We start from the raw sequence: 18,302 nt of genomic DNA, 5'->3' as shown, positions 1-18,302 counted from the left end.
ACGGAGAGCACAGCCCTGCTGCCTGCAGCTCTGTGGGCAGAGGGGAGGAGCAGGCTGCAGACACACGGCCCATCCTATACAGCAAACTAGAGGTGCCCTCAGCTTCTCTGCTGGGAATACAGATTTCTTTGCCTGGGTTTGTATGTGGGCTCTACCTCGCAGAATTCCGCATCTAAAAGAACTACATGTTTGGTTTTGCTCTGGGAACCTCCGTTCGGACAGTAAGCTGGCCTAGCTGGAGTTCTGCGTGAGGGTGAAAAGTGGCTGTTATTTGAATGTCTCATGAACGACCTGAGCAGATTGATATCCGGGTCTCTCGCTGATTAGAGGTCTGTGTCGTAACGAGAAGTCAGCACAGATGCTGTTAAGCACTTCCAGTCCATACGTAGCTTCTGGGGGCCGGTTCGTGATGGGTTTGTGCCGCAAACCATGATGGCTGATAAATAGCAGCTTCTGGTGCATCTTTTAACTGTGGCAAGCGTAAGTCGAGGTGGGTTCGGTTATTCATATTGTAAATCTTACTAATAACATTGCGTGACAGTAGGGGATTTTTCCTGAAGTCATGGTCTGCTGTTGTTATTAACACCTACAAAGGGGAACTTGCTTCAGTTGCTGAGCTCTCAGCAGTACCCCTGTTCCCTGAGCTCCCTGTCTCACCCTCAGCAAGAGCTTTCCCGGCCTCTGAGAGCCCCAAGCCTGGCTTGCACGCAGACGTTCATACAAGCTTCGCTGCAACGTTGAATAATTGGGATTTTTTTCCTTTTGTGAAACCTGATTCCTGTACCTTTCGGATGAGTCTGAGCTTACTTTAAACATGAGATAACCTAAAAATGAAAGCGGCCTTTACTTGAGAAAAGGACAACATTCTTCATTACAAAATTGGAAATAATTAGGGAAGTAAAGCTTAAAACAAGAAAATGAAAACGTGTGTTATTTTCAGGAGTATGACTCTCCAAACTGCCTTAATTTCTTTGCGGTGGTTTCACTGCAGCTGCTGCAGGCACCCTCAGCAGGTCGCTGCTTTCCAGGGGGGAGCAAAGTTTGGATCTTCCTTGCTCCAATTAGTATAAAACGTTATCGTTGTGCTACTGTACAAATGAATCTTAAAGCCGTGCCGGGACTGCCGCCGCTTCCTTCGTTCCTTGGTATTTAATTTCGCCGAATTTACTGGATTAGCAGCTCCCAGCATTAGGGCGAATGCAAACGAAGCGTTGCCCGAGCGTGCCCAACACTGGGATCCACGCAGCCGTTTCCCTTTCCACGCTGGGCTCACCCTCTTGTCTGGGAAGGTTTTTTGCCTAATTCCTCTCTTCTTTGTCTCTCCAACACGGAGCTTTTAACAACATTGCAATAACTTTGTAGAATAAGTTGTGTTTTTACATGTCCTGCACTTTTTCCTTATTCCTGAGCGCGCAGAGATCCCGCATGCATTAAAACAGCAGAGGGCTGACCTGGCTTGCAGGCACCGCAGCCCCCCTGCACCGCACCTGCAGGTTCAGCCTTTCTCACCACTGCAGCCAAGTCCAAAGATTAAGGGAATTTTAGAGGAGGTATGTTTGAAACAAGCTGGCACCAATCATCGTTTGCCTTTAAGTGGGGCACTAGAGCGTCGGTGCTGCCAGCTGATGCCCGGAGCTGGGTTGCCTGTGAGGCAGAGTGCTTTTCGGGCAGCAGAGGACATGACAGGGTTTGCTCCAGCTGAAATCTATTTCAAGGTAATAAACAATGAAAAAAAATTGGTATTTTTTGTGTTGAGCACAATTGACCGCTTGTTGGAGCTCTCAACGTGACACTCGTGTCCGGAAGAAATGCTGGGAGTGTAGAAAGTCCTACCGCGGGGTGCCGGGGGCTCAGCCGCATCCTGCCCTGCTGCTGCGAGAGCAGGCAAAGAGCATCCTAGTACTGAAATACCGGGTGGAACAGCCTGCTCGAAGGGTCTGGGCGAGGAAATTGCGGTACAGACGGCGGAGCATGGTGGCTGGTGCAGGGAAGTGTCATTGCTATCAGTGATCCTCCTCGGAGTCTTCTAGAAGTACCGCTCTTACCGAGGACGGCCGCCACTCGGTGCTGGCGAGCCTGAGCCGCAGGTGCCGGGCGCGAGAGGTGCCAATGCCCTTCCGGAGCAGGGAGAGGTGCTGGGTTTCACCGGCGCTTTGCGCCCGACCCCGTGGCTCCCCGGCGGCGGAGCAGCTCAGCTGCGACACGTGCTGGTGCGCCCTGAGGCGTGAGCAGCAGAGGAAGAGACGTGCACATGCTCTTCTCTGGTTCTGTGCTTTTGTCCCAGGCCCTGGCTTTTAAGGGTAAAAATTGTTGGGCTGACTGCTGTCTTGGTGCTCAGTTGAAGTTTTTGAGGGGAACGCTGGGGCCACGTCCCCGCAGTCGTTAGACCCGGGGAAGACGGTGCTTTACCCTGTGTCGACACGGCCTCTCGGACACTCAGCACCGACGCAGGGTTAGTGGGGTTCAAGCGTAGAGTTGCTGTTTGAGCTTGCATTAATCTGGGGAAGGAAAGGACAGACCAACCTGCAGCAGGGCAGTCCTGGGAGACGATCAGTGGCCCCTGGCCTTACGCCTCTGAGCTGTTCAGAGCAGCAGCTGGCCATAGAAGTGGCATCATTTGTTATTGCAAACTATTTTTGTTCACGTCAGAAAAAATAAAGACAAAAACATTTAAATCCGGAGTGTTTAAATGAAATCCTAAAGTGTTTATCTTGGCTGTTGTGGCCTCGTCCCGTCGCTCCACTGACTCCCGTGTCGAGGAAGGGCTCTCGGCGGCGGCGGGGCTCGAGCCCGGCTGCCCTTCTTTGAGCTCCGAACGTGAAGTCCTGCGCGCCCGCGGCCAAACGTGCCTCCACTCCCTCCAACCACAAAGGCCACTGTCAGATAGGTTTGTTTAGCGTGTTTCACCCAAAAAAAAAGGGATTCCCCAACCTATTTTTTCAGGCCTCAGCGCTGTACCGGCGCGTGGTGAGAGGGGCCGAGTACTGGGCGTGCAGCCGCAGGGCTGTCACGCTGCCCGTCGCGAAGGGGACGTGCAAACAGAACCCGCTGGTCCGAGTAAACGGTTTCTCTTTAATCTGCGGGTGAAGTCTGGTTGCCAGACAGAAACTCGGAAAGAGGAAGGAGCAGTGTACGCGGTGACGACATGGTCTTGTGACTGCTGGCACAGGAGCCACCTGCCAGGGTGCCGAGTCTGATGCAGACAGCATGACTGGGCTTCTCTAAACAAGGGAATTTCTGTTAGATTTGCTTGTCTGAGTTTCCAGCGATGGTCTTGCACAATTTAATGTATCGAGATTCTTTTATTTAATCTAACTTTATAGCTAAAGCTTAGGGTCTGGGTTTTGCTAGGTTATTGAAATCAGATCTATCACCAGCTGCTTGTTCTGGCCTTGTTTTTAGAGCAGTGGCACAGCGTTCAAACCAGAAGCCCTTGCTTAAAATAACACTGTGCCTCAAATACAAAAAACACAAGTGCATGACTTCAGTCTGTACGTATTCTCAGCATGCTAAACTCCTGAAGTTTGGGTTCTCTACCAGCTCTCGATGCTCCTGTGAAAAATCTTGCCCATCTTAATACTTGGTAACTTTGTCTTGCTCGGGATGTTTCTTCAATATTTCTCCCTGCTGCTCGTACCGAGCGGTCCCCAGCATCGCCTGCCTCACCGCGCTGCGCGTTGAAATCCCAGCCAACCCGAATAAATGAGACTGGTACAAAGCAGGCGTAGCTCTGCCTCTCTGAGAAAGCAGTGAATGCTCAGCCAGCATCTGCATCGCTTTCCGTGCTTTTTTTGCAGTATTGGTAGGTTTGTTCTCAAGGCAGCTTCTCCTCTTAAAATCCCAATGTAAACCTGCATGGGAGAGGCACTGGGAACGCCTCGGCTGGTGTTTGCACATAGCTGGGACTCGAAGTTGGTGGACCCCAAAACACAGACCTGGGGGAGAGCGAGCTTTGCTGGGGCTGGCGCTGCTGGAACCGCTGCTGCGCTGCTGGACGTTGCTGCTGTCGGACCCTTTGCCCGGTGATGGAGGCAATTGCGGGAGCGCAGAGCTGGGAGCGGACGGAGCTGCTTGCTCTCGGATGGAGGGTGCTGCCTCTGGATCCAGGCAGAGCTATACTGGCCTTTCTGGTACAAACCATTACGCTGGCGGTGCAGTGCAGACCTTCTAAGTGCATTTGGCCGCGGTGCTGGTCCTGTGAACCGTCAGCAATGTTAGCAGACTTGTCGGCTGCCAGAACGTTCTCCAGAATAACATGTTATCAGTAAGCTCAAACAGTAATGCTGTATTCTGGTGCTAGAAATACCGCAGGCCCCAAGGAGAAGCCCTCAGCTCTCCACCTTGTATCACGGGCTTTAACGCCGGTTTTTGTGTGTCCCCCAGGCATTCTGTGTGCGCTCCCCTGCATCCCGCTTCTGCTCAGCATTGGAAAACTCTCCCCTAACGACAGGGGCGGTTGTGTTTGGAAATCCTTGGGTTCCCCCACCCCAGCCTGCCTTCCCTGGTAGCCCGGCACATCCCCAGCCACACACAAGGTTTCCACCTGAATTGGTTGCAGGTTTCGCACCGCGCAGCGGCCTTGGTTGGCCTCACTCTTCTCTAGAGATAATTCAGCATTTCAGCTTGGCGGAGGCTCCTTCATGCAAGATGCTAACCCCTGATGCTGGAAACCCACCGTAGAAAGTGCTGCGTGAGGCTGGTTCAGGGCATTGTGGGGTTAGGTGGGCGCAGTCTGGGGAAGGCTCTTTTTAATCTGGTCTCTTCTCTTTCTAGGATAAAGATAAAGTTTCTCTAACCAAGACTCCAAAGTTGGACCGGAATGATGGCGGCAAAGAGGTGAAAGAGCGAGCGACCAAGCGGAAGTTGCCTTTCACTGTTGGAACAAATGGAGATCAAAAAGACTCGGATACAGGTACGGAAATGACGTATTCCACCCTCGAAACGTGAGGGCGGGCGGTGGGGAGCACTTGGTGTCCGATGCGCAAGCAATCCATCCTGCAGCGAGCTATCAAATTTCCCGTATCTTTTAATTGAAGGGAGAGGCATGCGGACAGGAGGTAACTGCTGTGGTGTGCACGTACACGTCTGGAGCTGAGTGGACCAAGGCCCTTATGTTCTTAGGAATATATTTATCTGGACTGAGGGGTGGCTCTGTGAGGAAGCACCCCCTCCCTCGGCTGGTGGTCCGTTCTTCTCCATTTCTAACTAGTCCAGTCCATGAGCCGCAGCTTAGACAAGCCGAGAAGCAGTGCTGGGCCCACGAGTAAGAACTTGGAAAATAAAAGAATAAAGCTGCGTAGCCTTTAAAAAGAAAACCCGCAAGCAGTAAAAATAAAAGAGCTTCCATGCATCTGTCTAAAGTAAACCTCTTATACATGTGTATGTCTATATAAATGGACATGTATACCTCTCTAGCCATGTTTTGTTGTTTTGGGGCTTTTAACTTCTAGCACTTCACTATCGTAAAGCTGAAAAATTCTTTCCAGTTGGTGTGTGCTCAGGGGTTGTCAAGCGCATGTAAAACTGCCCGGAGGTTGCACCGATGGGCTGGAGGTGTGACTTAGGCCATCTGGGCCTGTTTGGGTCATTAGGTTGGCTCTTGGGGCTGGTGCGGGCGGTCCTCGGGACCATAAGGATGTTAAGGTGACCTGTTTGCCCCTGCTCTCGGGACTGCCAAGGTTGCTTCGGTGGTTGCAGCGTGACTGAGCGATACCGTCCTCGACACGCACCTGCTTTCTGGGAAGCGTCGTCGCTGCTGTGGGTGTTTCAGCATGGCTGCGTCGTGGCCGGGCAGGTCACTTCTCGTGGCAGAAGAGCGGCTGGTACACGTGGCTCTCGCGCGCCGTGGCCCCACGTAGGCGGTGAATGGGCTGTTTGTTTTGTAAAGCAATTGGGAGGAGCCGCTGCAAAGCTTTGACGTGCAGAAAATGGTGCTGTTTGGTTGCAAGGGGCTTAGCTGTGGCTTTATGGGCAGAGGTTTGTGTAGGTCTCTTCTCTACATCTCTAGGAACTCTGCCTTTAGAAATAGTTCTGGTCAGGTAAGGATCACCAAGCGTGCAAAGAGATAAAATGGATGAGAAGTTGGGAATATGCTTAATAACGGTAAAAAAGATGTGTTTGCTGTTATTGAGCGTGTGAGGCGGTCTGATGGAGCTTGCAGCGTGCCAGCCTACGCGAGCTGCCGGCCGGTCTCCTCTGGTTCAGAAGTTGGGAGGGCAGATTTTAAAAGGTCACGAGTGCCTCCGGGGTCAGGCAGCCACGGCAGCGGTGGGGGCTGTTTCTCAGGCGAGGTGGGTGGCACGTCCTGGGGCTGGCCCGGCATTTCTGTGGGTTTCTGTGTATGAATGGTAATTTTCTCCGTTGCTGAACTCCCTGTCCGGAGAGAAAGTTTGACATCATTAATTCATTTCGTTGAACGACAGCTCGTGCTGACGGCCGTTTGCAGGGATGAAGTGTCGTGGCGTTCGCGGCGTGCAGATGGGCGAGTGCAGCGCTGGGTGCCTAAACAAGGGTTTGTGGCTGTGGGAGAAGGGGTGGCCCCCGGCTGCTGGGGAGCAGATGGGGCTACAGCCCGACACGGGTGATCTTCACTCGCTCTCCGAACAGGCGGTGTGGGGAGTGCTTTGACACCCTTCGTGGGGCTGTAGTGGCTCTCTAGAGTTATTTTGGGGATGTCACCTTTGGAGGGAGGCGAGGCAGAGCTGATGAGCCAGAACCATAGCTGCTGCTTTTTGTCAAGGGTGTTTCTGCCACGTTCAAGACTTGGTTGAGAATTTAAACCCAAACTTGCTTCAGGGCTGTCTGACCCTGGTGACAGCTAAAATGTCATGGAAGGGCTGCACCAGCTCACTTTCCGTGTCCTCCAGCAGCAGTTGTCTGCTTTTCACAGGGCTCTGGTCTCTCTCTGGCTGTAGAGATGTTAGGAATGTTTCTGCTGGCAGCGTGGAGGAGGAAACCAAATTAAAAAGAGAGCAGCAGGGTAGGGAGAGCAGAGTGCTGCTGGGGGAGAGGCTTTGGCTGCCGCAGGGTACAGAGGAGCAGCAGCGCAGCCTGTGAGACACCCCTGCCCATCGGTTGCCCCTCTGCCTTCAGCAGGCGTGCGACTAACGCCGGACACGTCTTCCCTTTCCTCTTCAGAGCTCGTCCCTCCTGGGGAAGCCGGTGTGCAAGCGGCGGGGCTGAGCCAAGGGGCGGCAGCAGCCCAGCTCCCTGCCTGCGCGGGGGGCAGCCGAGACTGGGAGGTGGTCGCTGCGCTTGAAGATGCATTTAAAGACAAACCGGGCTCAACAAAGGCTGGGAAGGTGTAGGCGAGTCTCCGGCAACCTATTTGGTGGAGACTGAAGAGAGGAAGTGACTCAGCCTCTGGGGAGGAGATAGCAGCAGGGAGCTGCAGATAAACCCGCAGAGAGGCAGACTGATACTTTGCAGGAGTCTGTTTCTCTTCTCTAAGATCTTTTAGTCCAGAAATGAGATGCTTGAGATGGGAAAACACTTACTGGCACCTTGCTCCCCTCTTGCACCATGCCGTTGCAACCGCGGGGCGTTCCAGGCCCTTGTGCTCCTTGGCCTGGCTCGAGGCCGGCTTTCGTTTAGCAGGTAGAGGCGCGTTCGTAGGTGCACAAAAGCTGCCCACGTCACGCTGGGACGGAGGGTGCCCCCGAGCCTGTGCACGCGTAACGAGAATGGCACTTGCCTAACGGCGTGCGTGGCTAGCGGGCTGCTGCAGGACGGGCTTTTGTCTCGAGCAAAGGGGCCGCAGCTCACCCACCCCGCGGCCCCCGCTACCTCCCCGCTGCCCGGGCAGAAACACCACTTCCCCGCAGCCCCGGAGGAAGGGGAGGCTGTTTTCTTCTTGTTTTGTTCCTAAACTTTGATTTCAGCTCTTGTGAGGAGTGGGATTGCAACATCGGTGTTCGCCGTGCCAGTTGCGGACTTGACCTGAGATGATTTATGCAACGCAGTCGTGCTTCCTGGGCTGCTGTACACAGGCTGTCGTGTCTGTTTGAGGGTAGTTTTGCTTGGGTGATCCACAGCCACGTGGAATTTAGCTGTAAGGATGTGCGAGCTAGGAGAGCTCTCTTTTTGCCTGTAGCAGGATATTTTTTTCCGTCTAAATTTTAAACAATAACATGAACCCTTGTCCGGATTTGTTGCAATAGCTCATCTTCCTTAGCACAGTGTGTCTGTTGCCTTTTTTCCCCCCGAATAGCTCTGGCTCAGCTTTGACGGATGCGCCCTGCCCGTGGTGCAGGAAAGCATCTGTGGCGGGTTTGCCTCGCCGGCGAAGGGCGGCGAAGCCCACCCTGGCCGGGTGCCGGCAGCAGGCGGGTGCTGCAGCGCCGTCGCCTGTCGGAGCCTTCCTGCGTTTGCAAGACGTGGCGGGAGCGGAGGGTGTGGGCCGTTGGGTGCCGGCCTGCGCCGGGGCAGCCGGTGAGGGCCCGCGGGCGTTACTGCCTCTGTTTGCCTCCCCGGTGCGCGGGTGGCACCGTCCCCTCGCCGGCAGGCTGCAGACGCTAACCGACACCTCCTGCGCGCTCACAGCGCTTACCCTGAGCACCGGTGCCTCCCTGAAAAGCTTTTCCATTCGCACCCAGGTGTTTGCAGGGGAGGTGGGGGTTTGGGGGCAGAGGCCCGCCCTGGTCCCTAACTCACGCTGGAGTGGGGCAGCTCCCCTCCCCTCCCTTTAACTCTGCTCCTTGAGTTTGTTTAGGAGCAGGCGCTGCTGGCAGAGTGCTCATGTGTTCAGAAAGCAAGCAAGTAAACGATTTCGTTCTTGATCTGCTTTTATTTGCAGCACCTGCCCTCCAGCGCAGCGTGCCTTTACTGCGCCCTGGTCCCGAGCGAGCGCTGCCGGCACCGCTCGGGGTCTGTTCCCGTTTGGAGAGGGGCTTGCCCTGGGCTGCGCTCTTTTAAAGTGTCTGGTTTGGGTACAGTAGGTTCAGTGATAAATCTTTTAAAATGACCTCCTTCAAAATGGTTTCTAGAGCAACAATCGTTGCTCTCGGGTTCCTCAGAGTTAACTCAATAAACTCTCTTTAGGAAAAAAAATACTGCCTAAAGCTGCGAGCCTCCAGACTGTGCATGTTACAGACCCAGCACTGTGGGAGCAGCATCTCTCTGCCTGAGACTTCTCCTCCTTCCTTCTCCTTTCACTCGTGTGGCATCTCCCCACATCCACAGACATTGCCTAGAGCCGACGTGCTGCCTGGCAGCCGCCGAACCAGTAAAGCCAGCTTCTTTCCCAGCAATTTCAGCAGCTTGTGAGGCTTCGTGCAGCTCCTCACTTGTGCTCTGTGCTGAAAGGTTAGGCGTTTTAAAAAAAGCAATATTTGAAATTTGTAATACAAAGAAGCACACAGGCGAGCGTCCTGCAGAGACGGCAGGGAGAAGGGGACGGTCCTGCTGGGAAGCCACCTGCGGGGAGGTGGCGGGAGAGGTGGGCACGGGCGGCTGGCACGGCCCGGGGCGCAGCGGCACCCCTCCCGGCGCTGGTGCCTGCGGCGCTGAGCCGCGGCTGAGTCACGGGCTGACTCAACGGCACCAGACTGCCGGCGTGGGGACAGGCGCTCCCCGCCTCCCGCGCGGGCTGCAGAGCGGACGGCAGCGCGGCGGCTTCGCACGGGAGGGGTTTTTTTACCGCTCTGTGTGGTGCATACCAGATCAGGTAACGCTGCTCGAAGGTCGGCTGCGAAATGCGCAGTCCAGAGTGCAAAATTCCTTATAGCCGCTCGTCCTGCAGGCAGTCTCTTCAGCTTCTTGTAAGGCTGTCACTTGAGTCCCTTGGCTCAGGGTGGAGCTGTGGTTTCCAGGCCTTTAGTCATCATCGGGGAGGGTTAGGACTTAATACAGATCTCCAAGCACAGTGAGTTAATTCTGGCCTCCGAGAGCTCTCCCTGGGAGCTGGAAAGGCCTGAGCAAGGCTGGGTCTAAACTACAGGTCCGCAGCAGTGCTGGGTGCCCCGTTACCTCCCAGGGTGCAGGAGGTCTGTCTCTTCTCAGGATTCACTTGGGAGCAGCGAGGAATATGCTGGAGTTTATTTTCCCTTTGCAGGGTGGCTGCTGGTTTTTGGTGCCTTCAGCCCCTCGACTTCCACTGCTACTCCTCGGGCTCGTGCAAACTCTCAAGGACTGGTTTTGTGTGTGTTTGGTGGCAAAATCAGCACACGTAAGAGAGGAGCTCAGTTTTGTCCAGATTATGTCCAAACCCTGCCATTGCTAAATAATACCCAGGCTTAAATAAATGTACGCTTGAAAGCAGAGGCACCGGAGCCATCCTGCGCTCCTGCTCGCTGCCGTGGCTGTGTGGAGCTAGCACAGCATCTGCTGCTCTTGGTGAGAGCTGCAGATGGGGCGCCAAGCCCTCGCCTCGGCAGCTTCATCCACAACCAAACACCTCGCTCGTGTAAAGTTCCCCAAACACCAGAGAAATCCTGATTTTGAAGCGTTTTGTCACGCAGACTTTTGTGTCCCTGGCAGCTCTTGAGCTGAGTGCTTTGCAAACCTGAAACTCTCCCTGTAGCGTCCCCGGGGAGGGGGCGAGGGGAGCAGGAGGGGTTTGCATTCATCCAACAGTGCTGCGGAGGGGGGTCTTTGGTGGGTTGGGTGCCATTTAAACCCGGTGGGTGGTAACGCGAAAGCTGGAGCCCTCGGGTCTGGCAGCGATGGCGAGCTGCCTCCTCCTCCAGCGCGGCAGCAGCTCGCGGCCGAGCAGGAGCCCGGTTCTCCCCCTGCAGCCCCGGCAGCGCTGCCTCCGACCCGAGCGTTGCCTCTTCCAGTCCCCGGCCGGGGTGGGAGGAGTGAGCAGCATGTGGTTTAGCAGCACTGTGGCTTCGGGTCATGAGATTTCTCAGCATCGCTTGCTATCTTTGTTGTTGTTGCCGCTACAGTTGTTTGAGTTGAACCAAATGTCACAGCCGGCTGGGCTGGCCATGCCGTGCATGCCGGGGCCGGCGGAGGTGGGGGACCCGTCGCAGTGCGGGGCACGGAGCAGGAGGCGGCTCCTGTTCTGGAGATGGAGAACAGCAGCTTCCCGTGCCGACAGAAATAACAGCGGCATCATCTGCATCTGCCGTGGTCTCGTGGCACTTGACGGACATCTCAGCTCGGGGGGGCGGGGAGCGGTGGCGCGGCTGCGGATGGGCAGGAAAACGGGAAAATGTGGCCTGAGAGCCCGGGAGGCCCCGCAGCTGAGATGTGAGAGTCCTTCAGCTGTTTCTGTCTCCTGCTTTGAAAACAGAAATAAAAGCAAGACCATGCTTTTAAATTCATGAATAACAAAGTAGGTGTAAGCTGGGAATAAGAAGCTGGTGGGACCACGCCCCAGCCCTGCCGTGCCCCCAGCCCTGCCGTGCCCCCAGCCCCTTGCCCTCTCCTGCCACCCCTGGCTGCCCATCGCGCTCTGCGGAGGGGCTGGTGACACCCCGGCCGTGGGCTGGCACTGCTGCGGGGCCGGGGCAGCGTCCATCCGTCCAGCTCCCCTCTGACTTGGGATGTCTGGCAGCTTCCTTGCACTGAGCTCCCCTCCTGAGCAGGCAGCAGGTTTGGAGGTTTTGTTTTGCAGTCCCCAGGAGTTATTTAGACCCCATGATATACGTATTTAGCAAGCAGCCGTACCCCCGGAGCACCCCATGGGTGCCCCTGCCCCTCTGCAGAGCGCGTGAGCCTCTCCCTTAGGCTCCACCTTGGCCCAGGAGGGTTTTGCTTTTTGGGAGAGAGGTGAGAGACAAAACCCCAGCCAGCCCTCCGAGCTGGTCTGCGCACACCGATCTTCCCCTGGCTTCGGAGGGCTGTGCGGGCACCCAGGGCCGAGCCCAGGGGCTCGTGGCCAGCTGGGAGGTGCTGCTGGCGGACCAGGGTTAGCATGAGTGCGGTCAGCAGGAGCTGGCCTTGCAGCTTAAAACTTCTGCTGCTTTGCAGCCTCCTTCGTGCTAATCCCCCGAGTATGTTATGTGATGCTAATTACTAGGTTAGAAAATGCTTGATGAATCAGATGACCTAAACCATCATCCTCTCCTGGAGCCGGCTCTTGGGTTGCCTAACGCCTGCGAGTGTTTTGAGCGACATCGCATGGGAACGGGCTCGTTAGTCACAAGTTGCGAGGCTGGCGAGGGAATCCGTGAGAAGCAAATTGCTGGCTTATTAAAAAATGCATCTGCGTACGAAACTGTTATTTGTGCGCGTTTTCTGTCGCTGGCTTCGGTCTGATGTGTGCAGCTGGGGCTGCGCTGCATCGGGTCTTTCTTTGGTTGTGTAATTTCAGTCCTTTTACCAAAATAGTCAAGAAATTGTTCTCACCTAGCAACCAGGGAGAGAGTGAATGTCAGAGCTTCTCCGTTTCTAGCTGGGCTCCATAATGCCGGTACAGTGTGGATAGACTGGCAAACACCAGCCTTCAGATCACCCTTAGAAACTCCCCGTGTGCATCAGCCATCTGGGAAGTGCCGTGCGGAAAAGCAGGTCGTTTTATGATGGGAGCTGCCATAAATCTCCCTCCTCCCCCCGCATCACCTCCTTAACATGCAGAGTGAGAGGTTGCAGTGTGCTGTGTCTCTGTGAACCAAAAATCTATCAATGATGGCTTTTTCCTTAATACAAGAGCTTTTATCAGCGGTGTCTGCAGAGTGTCCTGCCCCCCCTCCCTGGGAGGGGAGGGCTGGCTGGGCGGCGGTGCAGAGCCTTCCTCCCCCATCCTCCCTCCTCCACCTCTTTCTGTTTCGTGGGAAATGAAAGGTCTGGACCTGAAAATTGGTCTCTCTCGGAATTATTCACATTTAACATGGAGATTGTTGTTTCTGATACAAGCCTCTCGGTTCCTCTCGCAGCAGCTTGTCAGCCAGTGGCCACTTTGGCGAGAAGATGCATTTACATGTTTCTGCACAGCTGTGTTGTCTGTCCTACAAGTCTAGGGAAGCCTGTATTCGGATCGCAGGCTATCCCACAGCATTAAACCTCTCTAGCCAAATTATGCTTTGAAAAATACTGCAACCACTGGGGTGTGGGGCCGGAGACCTGATGTCCCTGGGGAGCCGGGGTGAGCGGTGAGGGCGGTGGGCTCAGCTCCACGCACAGTGACCTGGCGTGGTTATAAACGGGCATGTTCCTCCCTCTGGCACCTCTCCTCCGCTCCCGACTGTCAAAGCTGACATCTCCGCCATCCTTCCGGCTTAGCTGTGCAGGACGGCTGTCCGGCTCCGGACCCTCTCCACCTTTGAGATGAGGAAACGGCTCGCTGCAGTACGGGAGCGGCTCAGGGCGCCTTCCCCGCTGTTCTGCCGAAGCAGACCCTGCTACAACTTCTCCTCTCATTTTCCGCCTCGGTTTCGTTTTTGGCACCTGCTTTCATTTGGCTGATTAGCCAGGCATCATCTCCCATCTCTGCCCCCCGGTCCGTTTGTGCTGCAGGCTCTGCAGCATGTCCGTGAACTCCCGGTGCAAAGCGTGCCACCTCCCCGCACTGGCCCTCAGCTGCGGCTCTCCAGCCCGAGTGCCGCCTTCCTCTGCGTTGGGTGGTCTCCGTGCAGTCCTGCCAGCCCTGCTTGCCCTTCTCGCCGCGCTCCTCGCAGCCTCGTGTTCGCCTGGCTTCTGTCCTGCTCCCCTGCTGCCCTCTCTTGTTTATCTGCCCGTGCTGCTGCTGCTGCGCTTCACCCGCTGCTGTGTCCTCCCCGCGCCCCTGCAGCGCTGCCGCCTCGCAGCCCTCCCCTCGGCACCGTCCTGGGCGCTTGTCCTTAAATTCCGGGGTCCCTGCGGAGCCTTGGGGCGTGGTGGTATCGCGCCGCTGTAAACCTTCGACTCGCGGTCAGTCGTCTTTGGTGTCCGCAGATGCCCTGCGAGCGTGTGTGAGCACCCGCACCTGGGGCTCCGGGCTGCCCGCGCTCAGGTTAATCCTGCGTTTCCCCTGCTTTGAGGTGACGTGCTCCAAAACGTTTTATGCCCTACAACTTCTGCAGTAAAAATGAGTCACTCTTACGCATGCTAAGCTGTGGATGGGGAAAGCAGAGGCTTGTGTGATCTCTCAGGGGTGCAATGCAGTCTCTATGGCTGTCTGTGCCATTCTAATTTATTCTTATTGATCTTTTGTTTGTGTGCCTGCCCGGCAAATAAACTGTTGAAAATCCCGACGCATCGGTGAGCCAACAGCCAGTTTCTCTGTGCAGCGCTGAGACGTTCAGCTTGAGCTGCTTATTTGGAAATGGTATTTTTCCTCAGGGTACCACCTTATATGCGTGTGTTGTCATGTCGGAGCAGTTTAAACAGATGCTTTTTGCATTACAGGGTACAACACGTTCGTGGGGAGCGAGGAGCTGTGCTGCTCAGCTGCAGCTCCAGGTTGGAGCTCCCGTCCCCACAACCTGCCAGCGTCTCACAGTGCGTGTCTGAGAAATCTCTGACACGTTTTCCATCACCGCCCTTTCCTCTTTCCCTCCCTGCCTCTCTCCTCTCCCGTTTTGGCGTGGGCCGGGGGTTTGGCCTGCGTGGTGCTGCCCCGCACGCAGAGCCAGCCCAGCAGCACCGAATGCCTCTGTGCGAAGCAGCGCCTGCCCTGGGACCTCGGCGGAGCCGCCGACAGGCTTCCAGCAGCCCCGGATTTGTGCTCCCCGTCGCAACAGCGTGAGCGTCGTGTGACCTGGCATCTAATTTGGGCAGGAGAAGCACCCCGCCGCCTAACGCTCAGACCCCTTTGTCCTGGGATCCTGCTCCTGTTCTGCCTTTCACCAGCCTCTCAGGTTTAGTGTGATGAAAGGAAGGAGAAGCAGTTCCCCGGCTGTGTTCAGCGGCCGCAGCTCTGCTCAGATGCTGCTTTCCCCTTTAAGCTTGTGCACGCGGTTCCTGCTAGCGTCAGCATGAGGGAAGAGCCGAGCAGGATCTCCAAATTAAACCATACATACATACATACATACATACATAACCGTGGCAGAGGGGCTCCTTGCCTGCACGCCCCTTTGTACCTCTGGTTTTTGTGCTTCCATGCAGGGACTGGCGTGCCTACAGCCTTGCTAAAGGGATTTTAGTGTAAAATAACCTTTATTCCTGTTTGCTGAGGTGTTTACCCGCTGTGAGCGTTTCTCTTCATTTGCTCCATGTTGCTGCAAGGTGTTACAGAAAAGCATTTAATTAGAGGAGAAGGAGCAGCCTGCGGGAGCCAGTGGCACTTGAAGCCCTTGAGCAGAGATCTTTGTGCAGGTGCCCCTTTTAAGTCTGCTGAAAATCAGATTCTGAGTAAATTCTTCCAGACTGAAATAAAAGGCATTTGCAGCTCTGTTAGCCTGGGACTGGCCGGGGCTGGGGAAGCCAGCCCAGAGCCTTCCCGGTGCTTCACTCACGCGAGGCCACACAGGACCCTGTCGGGCGCTTCGGCTGAGGCTGAGGACGGGAAGCGGAGCTGCCGAGGGCACGGCACGGCCCGCATCCGCTGGGAGCAGCTCCTTCTCCGTCCTTCCTGTTCACGTTTCAGACCCTCTTAGAGGCTTCACTTCTGCCTGAGTGTGATGCTCTGCAGGGAGCGCGGGGCTGCCGCTCCCGTGTGCCGGCGCCGGGAGCCATCGGGTGCCACCGCGCTGCCTGCACCCGTGTGCCGGCGCCGGGAGCCATCGGGTGCTGCCGCGCTGCCTGCACCCACGTGCCGGCGCTGGGAGCCATCGGGTGCTGCCGCGCTGCCTGCACCCATGTGCCGGCGCCGGGAGCCATCGGGTGCTGCCGCGCTGCCTGCACCCACGTGCCGGCGCTGGGAGCCATCGGGTGCCGCCGCGCTGCCTGCACCCGTGTGCCGGCTCCGGGAGCCATCGGGTGCCGCCGCGCTGCCTGCACCCACGTGCCGGCGCTGGGAGCCATCGGGTGCCGCCGCGCTGCCTGCACCCGTGTGCCGGCTCCGGGAGCCATCGGGTGCCGCCGCGCTGCCTGCACCCATGTGCCGGCACTGGGAGCCATCGGGTGCTGCCGCGCTGCCTGCACCCATGTGCCGGCGCCGGGAGCCATCGGGTGCTGCCGCGCTGCCTGCACCCGTGTGCCGGCGCCGGGAGCCATCGGGTGCTGCCGCGCTCCCTGCACCCACGTGCCGGCGCCGGGAGCCATCGGGTGCTGCCGCGCTGCCTGCACCCGTGTGCCGGCGCCGGGAGCCATCAGGTGCCACCGCGCTGCCTGCACCCATGTGCCGGCGCCGGGAGCCATCGGGTGCTGCCGCGCTGCCTGCACCCACGTGCCGGCGCCGGGAGCCATCGGGTGCCACCGCGCTGCCTGCACCCGTGTGCCGGCGCCGGGAGCCATCGGGTGCCGCCGCACTGCCTGCACCCGTGTGCCGGCGCCGGGAGCCATTGGGTGCTGCCTGCACCCATGTGCCGGCGCCGGGAGCCATCGGGTGCCGCCGCGCTGCCTGCACCCGTGTGCCGGCGCCGGGAGCCATCGGGTGCTGCCGCGCTCCCTGCACCCACGTGCCGGCGCCGGGAGCCATCGGGTGCTGCCTGCACCCGTGTGCCGGCACTGGGAGCCATCGGGTGCTGCCTGCACCCACGTGCCGGCGCTGGGAGCCATCGGGTGCTGCCGCGCTGCCTGCACCCGTGTGCCAGCGCCGGGAGCCATCGGGTGCCGGGCACAGCCCAGCCCCACTCCTTATGCAATGGGCGCAGGAGGCACAGCCAGCGCAGCCGGTGACCTACTTCCCCCTGAACACTTAAAGAAGTCGGATTAGCCTCTGTGCTGCGGCAGTCGGCAGACGAGCATCTAATTGCAAAGGGGATAGTACTGCGTTTCTCCGCTGCCTTCCACCCGGGAGGCCTCGGGGGAACGGGTGAGTGAGCTGACGGCACTGAAGGGAGAAAACACTCTGCTGCTGGGCAGAAGGAGGCACCGAGGAGCGAAGCGCTGTGGTCGCACAGCACGGGAGCGGGACTAGATGCCATCTCCAGCGCCAGGGACCTGTGCAGCGCCGGGCGATGCCGCCTTCCCACCAGGAAGCACAGGCGAGCCCGAGTCCTCGGCTGCCTCCGCCGGCCCTCGCCGCCTCACCACAGCGAGCAAGAACGCGGCAGTCGCTTTCCAATTTATTTTTATCTTGTTGATCACATGCTTTTTAATGTTAAATGTTCTGTGGAGGAGGAAGTTTCTGCAACTGCAGAATTAATAGGAGTTTAGGGGTTTTTGGTTGAACTTGGTAATCAATTTTTGCAAATCACAGGCTCGTGCTGACAACCTGCAGCAGCCGAGTAATATTAATGAAAACGTTCCCCTTCTAACCGCGGCTCCCTCCGCACGTACGCACGGAGCAGCCCTCTGCCGCCTGCAACCCCTGCGCGTCGCTTGTACTTCAGGGACGCTGCCCGGTGGCACCGGCCGAGGTGTGGCCCCTCGAGCGTCTTTGTGCCTCGCTTCGCGGCACGGCTGGATGCGGCCAGGAGCTGCCTGCTGAGCCGAGGCGTGCGGGGAAGCCAGACCTGCCCGAATGGGATTTAACAGCGGCGTGGCTGCTGGAACTGCCCGGGCTAAATTGTTTTCTTACCGTAAGCACATTGAGTTTAATTTTATTTTAAGCCATTAAAAAACTATCAGCTTTCCTGTGATCTGATTTCATCTTCCAGCTCTGTTACAGCTGCCAGGGTGACCGAAATGTGGCTTCAGAGAGTTAGACCGGGATTCTCCTTCAATGCACAGGCATGTTTCCAGGGCTGGGCTTGTATTTGAATAGGGGTGGCCTGTGCTGTCCGGCTGGAGAGGTTCCCTGGCACGGAGCTGGTATTTCTTAAATGTACAGAATCCCAGGTGCAGGGGGTTGATGGAAATCTCCTGCTCTGGATGAGACCTTTGCAGCCGGAGAGCAGCAGAGGATGGCACCTTTGGGCATGGTGCAGGGAAAAGGTTTTCGGAGCTGCCCGCTCGTCAGCCGAGGGAGTGCGGGAGGAGCATGAATCGAGCTGGAGCAACGGGGACATCCCCACATGCTGCTGCCCTCGTCTGCCCGAGACTTTTACTCCACTGGCAGTTTGGTGAATGGACGAGAAAACCTGTGCTTTGGCACAAAGTGTGGTGATTGAGTTTAAACCCGTCCATTGGTGGTTTCGCCTGACCTGCTGGACTTTGTGCGGAGGCAAAGCAGGCTCTGTCCTGCTGGTGGCCACGTGCCGGTGACCGGCATTGAATCTGACAAAATGATGAATACAACTGGGTGAGCAGAGCTGGGTTAAGGCTTGCAGGTCGCAGGATTTGCCGTTCCCTGGAATGCTGGACGCTGCCCTGGCCCGGGGATGGTTGGTGGGGAAGAGACTGGATACAGCTAGTCCGTTCATCTGTCAAGCTTGCATCTGTGTGATCTGTTG

General features: G+C 57.0%; 1 protein-coding gene across 5 annotated transcripts in view; it reads left to right on the top strand.

Moving 5' to 3' along the window:
- The window catches only part of ANKRD11 (ankyrin repeat domain containing 11), a 158,530-nt gene that overhangs the window by 121,637 nt on the left and 18,591 nt on the right, over positions 1-18,302 (top strand). For all 5 annotated transcript variants that reach the window (XM_064459790.1, XM_064459792.1, XM_064459787.1 and 2 more), the window contains one exon: positions 4,774-4,912. In XM_064459790.1, coding sequence (XP_064315860.1) covers positions 4,774-4,912 — 139 coding nt within the window. The remainder of the gene's footprint in view (positions 1-4,773; positions 4,913-18,302) is intronic.

This window comes from Phalacrocorax carbo, chromosome 8 (genome assembly GCF_963921805.1).
Source record: "Phalacrocorax carbo chromosome 8, bPhaCar2.1, whole genome shotgun sequence".
NCBI lineage: Eukaryota > Metazoa > Chordata > Aves > Suliformes > Phalacrocoracidae > Phalacrocorax > Phalacrocorax carbo.
Note: the sequence above shows the minus strand (reverse complement) of the source record. Positions and strands in the feature narration are given on the sequence as shown.